Source organism: Anarrhichthys ocellatus, unplaced genomic scaffold, assembly GCF_004355925.1.
Source record: "Anarrhichthys ocellatus isolate YVR2014 unplaced genomic scaffold, GSC_Weel_1.0 scaffold4, whole genome shotgun sequence".
Taxonomy (NCBI): Eukaryota; Metazoa; Chordata; class Actinopteri; order Perciformes; family Anarhichadidae; genus Anarrhichthys; species Anarrhichthys ocellatus.
The window spans coordinates 2,806,094-2,818,591 of NW_022280034.1; the positions used below are offsets into that span (position 1 = coordinate 2,806,094).

General features: G+C 44.8%; 1 protein-coding gene across 1 annotated transcript in view; it reads right to left on the minus strand.

Moving 5' to 3' along the window:
- Positions 1 to 9,619: 9,619 nt before the first annotated feature.
- sost (sclerostin) overlaps positions 9,620 to 12,498 on the minus strand; it is a 4,978-nt gene continuing 2,099 nt past the window's right edge. The window contains exon 2 of the mRNA XM_031844276.1: positions 9,620 to 11,675. Coding sequence (XP_031700136.1) covers positions 11,278 to 11,675 — 398 coding nt within the window. The 3' untranslated portion in view covers positions 9,620 to 11,277. The remainder of the gene's footprint in view (positions 11,676 to 12,498) is intronic.

Sequence of the window (12,498 nt, forward strand, 5' to 3'; positions counted from 1 at the left end):
TGGGACTGCAGCGCTCTCTCTCTCTCTTCGCCTCAGCTGGCCCACTACAGCTAACGGGCTGCCACGAGGTGTTTAATGGCTGCGTGAGGCTCCCACAGGGGGATGGGGGCTGCGGGGATTGGGGACCCCCCCCCCCCCCCCCCCCTCTTCCTCGTTCCCTCCTGCTCTACAAACACAGCTTCAGCCCCGGTGATGGATGAAACAGGCCGGAGCCTACCTCGGCCTTATTTATGGGAGCAGAAAGCGCGCCGTCCGTCCGTCCACACATGGCGCAGTGAAAGCTATTACATGGAGGGGGGAAGAAAAAAGACATCTGACATTGAAATGAACTACACGCTTGTAACAGTTCTTCTGGAGATGGGAAGTGATTGCAGTTTGTAATATGGACATTCCAGAGGTGGAAGCGAGGCAGACCACCAGCAGGATCCTGAGCTGGTCTGCTGTTCCAATCATATTCACCGTCATTCGTGGGTTGCTGATCCAGCAGAGCCCCGGGAGGGTTGTTGACCTCAGCGGGCTGATAGGAACCGGTCACTGCTGCGTGTGGACGCCTCACCAGCACACTTTGAACTGTCTGTTCCTCCAAAGGTCAGCACTGCCAAGAACTTGCACAAATTTGCACTTCTGATCACGACGATTGAAATTCTGTTGCCTGCTGGTGAGGTTTTCGTTAACATTTTGGATGCAGGGATTTGTTCTGACCCATGTTGGGCTCACAGTCTGTGTTCCAGCTCATCCCAGAGGTGCTGGTTGGAGTTAAAGTCAGGGCTCTGTGCAGTTTCAACGTTGTCAACCTCCCACACTGGGGCCACAAAGTTGGAAGAGCACTGTCTAAAATATCAACGTTAAAATTTCCCTTAATTGGAAATAAAGGGCCACAAAAAAAAACACTCCCAGACCAACAGGTGATCACGTACTTCTGGTCAGTATGGGTGGTGTGCTGGTCCTGGGTGGCCCATTGGTGCTTCAAACTGTGACCTGGAGCCTGATGGGGGTCTGGACTGTTGGCTGCAACGTGGCTTTACAAGAGGGTCTGCATTTTTTAAAGAACTACACAATAAGTGGCTCTCCACTCCAGGAATTCCACTCACACAAAAACAAGTTTTGTTTTTCACATCGTAGGGCACCAGATTACAAAACGCTTAAAAAACAGTTTCTCTTAGCTTCGGTTCAACGCAGTTCGATAAGCGTTTCATCACCGTCCAGACACAAAACACATTATTTATATCGCAGAGATTGGAGGGAAAACACAGCGTCTGTGCTGTGTGATTAACTGTTGACACAACAGCGATCAGCTTTTTAGTTATTGCATGCACTGCTGAATGTGCTTTGTTCTCGTCAAAGGCACCGCAAAATTGATGGTCGGTCATGTCATAAAACCCTCATCCCCGTTGATGTCACCATTTTTGTTTCACAAAGGTGTTTGGCCTCGCTGTCTGGATGTCGTATTTAATTTGGCGTTGAGCCGTGTTATTCAAAAGCTGCAAAACGTGCAAGTTCCCCTCCAAAGTCAACGATACGCTATGGGTTCGCTGTTTTTTTTTGACGTTCGGTGATTGAGGCACCATGCACAGAAGCCTGAGACGTTTTTTGTAATGCATTTAATTATCTATATTCTTCTAGGTCGCTTGTCCACAAAAGAGGCATCTGCTGAGTGAATCAACTCTCCCCACGTCTATTCGTCTTTCGGCGGAGGGAGAAAACATACTTCTCTGCCCCGTGCTTCTTCCCGCTGTGTCAGATGTGCTGACTGAGGCGCTGCGATAACGACATGAAACGAACCGAGGCCTCTCCAAGCAACAGTGAAAGTCAGGCATGTGGAGGAAGGAATCGTCGCCCTCGGTGTTTCGTTAAAGTGGTAGCAGCATTTTAGACGTCGTCAAAAGCTGCGAGTTATACATCATCTGTGTTACTATTTCTTTGGAGTCCCGTCCCGGGCTTCTACTGATCTCGGTGAGAATTGGGACACGATGCAAACGCCTAATGTTTTAAATGGAAAAAATGTTCTCAGACAGATGGTGGACTGTGAGTCATGAAAAGAGACACTTTCTCATAGAAGTATTTTATGAATAATTAGCTTTAGCTGTCATAATGTTAATAATCCTGCCCACGCCCTCAGTATCGGACTACTCTGCATGCACATCAACTCTCTGAGAAGAGCGTCTCTATGAGAAAGGCAGATCTTGACAGTCATGTCCAGCCATAAATTATGATGTTGCTCATCAAGCAGAGTCAGGGCTGACAAGCTCAAATTATATTTATATGTTTGAAGACTAAGTTTCTTCGGAAAATATTACCTTATAATGCCGTAAGGGTTGACGGATCCTCCCAGAATCATCTGTTTCACACACACATAAAATAAACTAGATACAGACATTATTGTTGATCACAGTCAGGGACTTTTTTTTTTGCAACCAGGGTCAAGACTGGGACACATATAGTTCCAGAGGCTCTTTGACATCTGATAAGCTGAATTGATCCCGATCTTAAACTCTCCTAAGCTGGGGAGATTGTGGAGATATCGGCCTCGGCCTCTCCTGAGTCGTGCACCCACGGCCACACGGATAGGAAGCAATTTCCTCTGCACTTGGAGCTGATTGCATTGAGCTGGTCCAAAGGGGGTCAGAATAGAGCGAAAGAAAAGAAACTGACGCCTGATTAATCAGCAGCGGGGCTCAAGAATAAAACAGCTTCCATGTGGGGAGACATCTGAATTTACTGGCTGTATGTATTAGAGGAGTATTATCAAGTTCGGGGTGAAAGATGCAGCACTGTATCACTGGTGCTCTAAAATAACCTCCTCGGCTGAGGAGCTATGACATAAACATACAAACAAGCATAAAGGCACCGGCCTGTCTGTGGAAGTAGTCATGAACCCTTTGGGGGGGGGGGGGAAACAACTGGAGTTTGTTGTTCTGGGAAAGAGAATGTTTACTTCTCAATCCTGGACATTTTGTCTATTTTGCAGTGCCAGTGAATTGAGCATGGTGTCTGTGGTTTCTCAAGATACACTTGATAGGTCTGACAAGTCCCAAGTTAAGACTTACAAGTCCCATGGTGTCTGTGCTTTCTAAAGATACACTTGTTATGATGTCCTGCTCGCAGAGGTGGAAAAAAGACGTGGTTTAGCAAGTCACAACTAAGTCTCAAGTCTTAACACTTAAGTCCCAGGTTTGACAAATCCAAAAACAAGTCCCAAGTCAGGTTTGACAAATCCCAAAACAAGTCCCAAGTCAAGTCAAGTCTGAGGACAAATCCCAAGTCAAGACTGACAAGGACCAAGACAAGTCCCAAGACAAGTCCCAAGTCAAGTCCCAAGTCATGTCATAAGTCAAGTCTGACATGTCCCAAGTCAAGTCATGGTGTCTGTGATTTCTCAAGATACACTTGATACGATGACCTGCTCGCAAAGGTGGAACCAAGACGTGGTTTAGCAAGTCACAAGTAAGTTTGAAGTCTTCACCCTCAAGTCCCAAATCTGAACTAAATGAGTGCAAACGAAATTGAAAATGATATTCCATTTCTTTCAACAAATCCCCTTAAATCCTACACACTGTTCCTTTCTTTGTGGACTTGCTGTGAATTAATAGCGTTAACGTTGACTATAGAAATTAATTGACTCACATACTTTTTAATCTTTGGGCTTTCAGGGTATCAAGTCAGAAGGCCAATTGAAGTCACAAGTCATTGGTGTTGAAGTCCAAGTCGAGTTGCAAGTCTTTTCTTGTTTTGTAAAGACAAGTGGGGCAGAGTCACCAGCTGCTGAGTGCCGAGTGGTGATGCAATGCTAATTCAAACAGGACAGAGATGCTGTCGTCATCGGCTCGCTCCTGTCCAGAGAGATTTGTCATGTTCAGAATCAGCTGTAATGCGCCAAGAAATGTATGAGTGGAAGGGAACAGGGAGGGGGCGAAGGCAGGGACCGATCACCCAGTCAGTCGCGGTCTGGTTGGCACCGCCACATTAATACAATCAGCATTGTTGTGGTTAGCTACGATGACATCGAGAAAATTAGTTTGATTCACTCTCATTCACAATGCCAGGGGAGGTTTCGGTTAGGGACCGATTACCGGCCGTCATAAATCTGTTTCTCATGGGCTGTTTAATCCCAGACTTGCCATGTCCATACCACCCACACTAATACTACGCTCCTGTTTAAAAATCACTCGGCAGCTGATTTAATTGTTGCTGTGCGCTCCGAAAGGAAAGACGAGCTTTAACGATTCCCTCTTCTCATTTCTATTTTTCCGAACTGCTTTGGGTGACCACCAGTTTTATGCGACCGTAGATGTGTGTGTGTGTGTGCACATGTACAATAATACGCGGCAGAAATTGAAAAGATAACTCTGTGCATTACTTAATAAATGGATCCGGTTTTGCTCAAACACCATCTGGAGGTGACATGGCTGCTGATAGGGACTCCTGAATGCCACAGAACCAAACAGACATATTTTCGACATGATGAGAAACAGAAAATTACTCCAAAAGCCATTTTGTGCTCCACCCAGGGAGGGAGTGTGCTGGGTCACTGTCTTTGGAAAATGACCAGTTGACAGTGAGGAGTGAAGTGAGTCCGCTCATTTTAGATGGATTAAAGCAAACTGGTTTCATGTGTGGACGTCAAACTGCATGCTGGGTAATCCTGCTGAAACTCCTTGAAGATATCTCTTCCGGTAGCCTTCATTTTAAAAACTTATTTTGCAAACAAGTTTTGTTTTAAAGATGCTAAATTTGATTTCCAGAGCATTAATATAGCAGCAAACAGCTGTTGTCTATGTAAAGATACAGCGGAGCGCCGTCTCCCTGAGCAGAGAATGAAGTCTGTCCACCTTGTTCTGGTTACAAGTGTTCTAAACGTCAATTGGATCTTGAATGATGTTTTCTTACTTCTGGAACAGAACCCAGACGTCTCTCTCGATAGATATTGCTGCACGACCTCCTTTTTGAAATGAAGATTTGCAGTTTCCGTCTGACAGTTTACAACACATCAAACGTAAACAGACGTTTTAATTGCTTTTGTGTGCGGACGAACTGACCTCGCTTGTGTCAGCTTTCCTTGAGTCGTCAGTTCCATTGACCTCAAGCTAATTACCGAATGACAGGTTGCGTAAACTCTTTATAGCGCACGTGTTGGATTGGCCTTTACGTGGCCCCCCCTCAGTCGCACACAAATCAACACACACACACACACACACACACACACACACACACAGAAAGTGTAACAGCAGTTACACCAATTCGTCATCTTCTTTTTTAAGGGTCTGGAAAAGTCGACACTAAAAGCATCACCAAAAAATAACTCACAAGCCAAACACACGAGTTGCTTCTTATATATTCCAGAACTAAAACATCTTATATGTTTCGGTCCATAAGGTCACGATTAAGCAAAGGAAATGCATTCTGCCTCCACAACCTTGGGGCTTTGCTGCGGTTGTTTTTGAATTGTTTGTTGACAGCCCTGTTTCACATCCTCCGCACCTCCTGTTGTCCTGAGCACATGTGGTTGGCTCGCCTTTCTCTGCATGCCTGGCCTCGGCTGAGAGACTGAGGCTTACATGGCTCAGTGGAAGCCCCCGACCCGTGAGGAAGCTACTGTCCATCTCTGGGAATGGTGTCACTTTTACTTCTTTATCTTCTTAATGATGCAGAGAGAGTCCTCTTTGTCGTAGACCGGCGTGAATCTCTTCCCAAGATGCAGTCTGGATGAAGTTAACTTAAGATCTTTGGTCTCGCCTCTGTCTCCACGCCAGCTTCTCCTTTCCCTGTTGAGTTACACTGTCAGCCTGCAGGAAACACTGCCCACCTTCCAAAAAAAAAAGAAAAGCCAGCTCTGTCTTGAGGAACAGAAAGTTAGTTGAACTTTTCCGCGTCCCTCTTCTGGTTTCCATTTGGTTTCCAAGCTATTAGCGCTCACGTCCTGATAAAGGGAGTGATTGGAGGAGCGCAAACATCCGTCTCCGACTACATCCGTCATCGTCCACATGTGTTTGACTTGAGCAATAATATCCGCTCCTGGAAAAGTTTGACTCGAGGGGCCCGGAGCCCGAAACTACCGGTGTGCAGAGAGGCATTTATGTCCGAAAATTATCCGAGATTGTCCTGGAAAGTTCAGTAAATATTCTCCGTCTCAATAAACGTCTTGGACAACCTACAACATTGTTAAGCAAGTGGACTGAGCAGGCGGACCAGAAACACAACGCTTTTACGATTGTTTTTTTTATAGGGGTTAGTTATTGGCATGTGAGAGAAAGCACTTCACATGCTATGAATGTCACCTCAAGTCAGTTTCCACTGGTGGTTTGTCCGCAGTCAACAGAAGAAACACACATCAATGAAGGAGGACTCTTTATTTGCAGATGATATACAGTCTATTTGAGTTGACTGTCTCCTCTGCGGTTGGCTGAACATCAGTTAGGTCTGTGTTGACAGTGCTGAAGCCACTCAAGTGGCGGCCTTCTCGACAACTCTCCGGCTGTGCGCTAAACAACAAGCTTGCACTGCACAAAGCTGAAATTAGATATTTTACCGTTTCATTATGGGAGTTCAAAGGAGGGAAAACGGAAACATGCATTTGTGAGAAACATTTATTCCACGTAGGTCTTTTTTTTTTTCAGGAGACGTGGCGAGAAGGAGATTCTCTCTGCACTGAGAGAGTAAAGCTTTGATGGGAAACAGTGATTATCTTGATGACTTGTCAGTTGAAAGAAAAGGTTCACAGACGGTGTGACTGTAGGTCGGTTAAGAATCAAGAATTACAAATGCATGACTTCTACTATTTTATACAAACAGTTTTAAATACTATTATTTTGAAATATTACCAAAAAAAAGCACACAACAACATTGTAGCCAATTAAATAGTGAGATCTGCTAAGCATGTCTCCTACAAAGTGCAAACTGCACTCTTTATTTACGTTTTGGGGGAAACTTAAATTGAAACAGTTACAAAACGACTTGGTTTACACAGGACACGGACAGTGGTCTCCAGGGTGAAAGTCCTGTGTTTTGTGACCAATCCAGAATCCTAAGTTTATTTGCGGTATTTGAAAAGCAAACGTAATTCACAATGCAGTTTCATTGCATGGGAACGTAATTTTTGGGAGACTGGGCTGGATCTGCACAGCTTCATCTCAAAAAATATGATTGGTTTCTGTGAGAGTATGAAAACAACGATTGGCTGCGATGCAACGGGAACAAACTAAAATCTCGGCTAGTGCACCGAATTGGTCATGACAGAATCTGAGTACTCAGATCCTTTACTGAAGCAAAAAGTACTAATACCACACTATGAAAATACTAAAGTAAGAGTCCTGCATTCAAAACCTTACTGAAGTAGAAGTATGTAATTAGCAAAACATACTTAAAGTAAACAAAGTTATAGTGCAGTAAAATGTTCCCCGTCGGTGATTTACTATTAAATAGGATGTTTCAGGATTAATATTACTGTTGCATGAGAACTCCTTTATATCATTTTGACTCGTTTATTCTGCAGCAATGCATCATATTCTGTAACATCATCACGTGTTTGTAGCGTCTGTCGTATCTCTAAAAAGAAAAACAGCTTGTTTTCAGCTTTGTCACGATGTATTTTCCAGCTGATCCGAGAGGCTTTTTAAAAAGTTTATTTAGCTTCAGAAGACGGAGGATTCAGTTTTCACCGGACAAGAAGGGCGTGAGGAATTATAATCTGCACATGTTGTGAAGTACAAAGTGTAATGTTGCATAAAATGGACATATTTAAGTAAAGTACATTGAATTTGTCGTTGAGTAAATGTTCTTAAGAGCTCACAGCGTAATTCCTTTCATACAGTGCAATCGTGTCATTTCTTCTCCCACATTTGGACGTCATTTATCATACACTGTGGTCAGTGTGTCAGTTCTATAAATATTCCTCCTAGAGGCCATGAGTCAACCAGGAACTGCTCGAGAACTCGCTGTGTGTATCTAATCCAGTCCTGTTTCTTACACTTGTCACGGAGCAGAGTTCCTCGGGGATTTCTGCACCTGGTATTCAAAACTTCCTCGATGACACAGCGGAGTGTCGTAGACTTGCCACATTTGCTGGGGATAATAGATCACGCCTGACTCCTCGTGCACCTCCCCAGACCTGCGCGAGGGTCACCGGCAGGTCGTTGGTGTGTGCACACGGTAACGTGGGGCAGATGCTTTGTCAGCATCGATATAGTAAGGTACCGTTCAGGCACCGCTCTTAAGTACGTGTTCTAGACTTCCTTGGGAAACTTCCTCCATTGCTATAGTTGCCTGAGTGAAAGCATGGCATGTCTGTTCTTTCGTGGAAAACAGGGCTTGAAAATGACATAATGACTGCACATTACGGGTGACGTAGTGAAATGTAATATCTACCGTTTCTCCGTTGGCACGATAAAAGACGAGCTCTCGGCCGCAGTTGCCACAGTGATTTTCCTGTTTTGTGTTTTACGCCGTGTTTATTTGGCGCTCGAAGGGAGCTCTTGTCCCGGTAATTAAAAATAACATTTGCAGATAAAACTCAGCGTAAACACCTCTTTTTCTGTCTGCTACATCGGCGCCTGGATTGCATAACTCCTGTTTTGCCTGCAAGTGAAAAGTCTCAGCAAAGCGCTGGTCTCTCTGCTGGCAAAGGTGCGCTCCAGATATGACAAGCGTCCACAGAGCGCTCTTTTAAAGTGAGGAAGGATCGAGCCTGCGGCCACGAGGGAGGAGAGGAATGATGACTGTGGCTCTCATCCAGCCTCTTAAACAAAGAGTGAAGATTCCGCCTCCTCTTCTTCTTCTTCTTTTGCAAAGCTGTGCAGACACTTCAAACGGCGGAAAAATCCCAACTTCCTAATTGGCTGAATTTGTTTGCGCAGACGTCAAACAGACATCCCAAAAAATGCACTTTACTTTAACCTCATATTCAGCGTTATAAGCATATATAAACATTTAATAATGCATTTAATACAACACACTATAATGAAGTTGTCAGCAGCTATAAAGTTCACGTACAGTATTTGCCAACGATTACAACTTCTCAGATGAAGACATATTTCATAGTAGTAAAACACTTTTACTTCCTTTACTGTGTTTATACAGCAGCTGCCACTTATGGGCAGTATTGGGAGAAGTACTCAGGTCTTACATTAAAAGTAGCAATGCCACAGAAATACTCTGATACAAGTAAATGTATTTGCATTACAATCTCTAAATCATGGAATATAATTATTGATGCATTAATGTGTTCATCACGTCGATGTTGCAGCTGGTAATTATTTTTTATTCTGTCACGTTAAACAGAAATGCTTCAGGATTTATTTGTTGATTACATTTTGTATTAATTAGTAATTGAAGAATGTAGTAAATTAAAAACTATATTTGCCTCCAATATCAATCGGAGCAGCAGTATAAAGTAGCATAAAATGGAAATACTCTTATAAAGTACAAGTACCTCAAAATTGTACTTAAGTACAGTACTTAAATGATCATAGTAAATGTATTTTACATCCCACCACAGAAGGAGTTATAATCACTTATATCTGCTTATAACTAGTGCGTCATAACCCATTTATAAGATATTTATGACCTACTTACTAATGCTACATGAGGATCAAGGTAAAGTGTAACCTGCAACACATTTAAATATGAAAGATAACAAATACGCCGGCTCTTTCAAATATATCTGCCTTTACTTTATTCATGTTCTGTACAGTATTTCATCTCCAACATCTCTATCATACTATATGACAATAATGGCTATCATTTACTACAAAAAGGTTGCATAAATAATTTAAATGTGGAAATAAAAAATAAATATGCAGTTCATTCTTTATAACAGTCCTTCTTTAGTGTCTGCAGTAAAACAGCCCTCCCTCTTCCAACAGGTTTGATATGTACAATCACAGCTCTCCGCTTACACGACAAACCCCTTCCAGTTGCTATTTAATAAAACACACACACACACACAATCAGGAAAACAAGCAAACATTGTCAGTACAGTTTAGACAGAAAATAAAAAGTAAATAAAATTAGCGAGCAATATGAGTGGGAAAGAGAACGTCTGACAATATGCGGAAACGTTGTGAGTATTCTTCATGAAGCGCGGTCCCGTTGCTGAGGAAGGAGGCTGTGTTTGTCTGCAGTGACGCACTGGGGCCAGATTGTATCAGTCCATGCAATGATGCAATTATTGTTTCCAGCAGGTTATTTGTGTTCCTATCTTTCCTGTTTGGGCTATTCACAGAACGGGAGCGGAGAGGGAGTGGAAGCGCCTCGAACACAAACGGGTCGATCGCTGCCTCGTTCGGCCCGTGCGCTCTCTGCCCTCAGGTAACAACACAACACACGCTCAACTATCTGATGCCTCCTACACACATGTGCTCTTTGTTATTTATTCATTTTTGGTCTGCGTGTGTTTCCAACAAACAGGAACTGGCTACGTCTAGAGGAAATGGCCTCTTTTTTTTTTATGACTGAAATAACACAGGAATGAGCTCATTTAGCAATTAAGAGGAGTCACACAGGAATGCCCAGTGCCCCTGTGGTGTCAAAACGGCTCTCTCCTCCTCTCCTGACTCGTTGTATAGTCGTGGGAAAGGTGCTTCTGTAACAGACCGGCCTGGTTGTGGCTGAGGTTTGTCCTGAAGACTGAGGCGTTTAGTGAGCTGCCCGGACCACCGCACAGGCCGGGGCCTCTCCAAAACCTGTCAACATCCCACCGTCAGAGCCCCCAGAGCTGCTACCATCTCCTCCACACACACACACACACACACACACACACAGATGCAGCCAAACGGAGGTGGATTACAACCACTCTGGAGCGAAGATGCACCTTTTCAGCTTTTAAAAAGAAATGCGTGCTGCGGTGCGGCGCAGCTCTGCATCCGCTGGATGTTTGCACAGATGGGCCTCAAAAGCCTCGCGGGAGGACTTCTCATTACATGAAAGCTGTTTTGAATGGAGGACATTACAAAAAACAAAAAAACGAGCTGTTGGGGTGATCACAAATGATCCAACATGGTGCTACATCTCTGGACCGGTCGCAGCTGTGGTGAAGGCTCCTGGCCCCGACTCCTTTTTCTCATGCAAATAAGCAGCAGAGTTCACAAATAGGCTGAAAACAAATAAAGACTGATGACTTAAAAACCAGCCCAGCAATTAGCTTATGAATTCCCTCTCTTTGATATTTCTTTAGCATCTCCTCCCTATTTGAAGGAGATCAGTTGGTGTGTTGTGTGTGTGTGTGTGTGTGTGTGTGTGTGTTGTGTGTGTGTGCGTGTGCTTTGGCGAGCTGAAAGAGGAGCATCAGTACGAGTTGCCCGTCAGTGTCGGCGTGTTGTTCTTGCTCCGGTCGTGCTTCTTGTTGCGTTGCGTCTTCGGGACCTCCTTGGCCTCCGACTGGTTGTGGTGGGGCCTGAAGCGCTTGCACTTGCAGGAGGTGACCACGCGGATTTTGTAAGTCCGGGTGTTGCCGTTGGGACAGTGCAGCTGGACCCTCCTCGTCCGGGAGTGGGCCGGTATGCAGCGGTAGTCCGAGGCGCTGCCCCTCCACCACTTGCCACGGCCGATGGAGTTGGGCAGGAGGTGCGCGGGCATGCACTGGCCCGAGCACACCAGCTCCTTGACCGGCTTGGCACTGCGGCACGATCCGTCGGTGATGTAACGGGTGGAGCGCAGCTCCCTACAGCTCAGCTCCGCGGCACCTGGGTGGAAGAGCAGAATATCAGTTACAATTCCGTGCCTGCAGCCCAAAACAAACACAAACCGAGTGGCTCGCTTTATAATACGAGACACAGAAGTGCAGCCGAAAAATGCACTTCATAAAATGCAACTTAATGCAACAACTTGTGCATTTATGCAGAGATTTTTTAAAAGATCATATCAGAGTTTGATTCATGGTCTGATCATTAGCGGACGACGAGGGCTCGACAAGAGAGATCCAGCTGGCAGCAATCAGCTGATAGCAAATCCAGACCAGAGGGCCATTAAACAGCTCAATCAAACTTAATGGAGGTTTCTGGGGCTGGAAGGAAAAGCTGGCATACAGCGTTGGCCCTCAGGAAACGTATGTGGTGATGGAGGAGTAAATAGCTGTCTGGTTATTTTAAAGCAAGCGTACAGTTCTGAACAAACTGGACATCTGCCAGACGGACTTGCGTCGACACACTCGGCCTGTAATCCTGCGTTTGGCTTTTTAACAGCCGAATGCAAGAGTTATTGTCTTTCTTTTTCTTTTTTTCTAAAAACTGTTGGTTTAGAAATGATACACTCAGAGAGGGATCTGTTTTCCTCTGTGGCTTTCTTTGCAAAAAGGGCTGAACAAAGGATTTCTGTGAGGTGACTTCCTTTTTGTTTTCTCCCCATGAGAACTTGATCTGGTGTTATTCTGTGGCCGCCGCTGAAGGGACCGCAGTAGTATACGACCGTACACGACGCACCGCGCAGCGGTTTGCACCAGTTACCACAGTATCCCAGTTTATCTTGTTCCGAGAGTTTTAATCCCGGCTCGCTGTGCCCCCCCCCCCC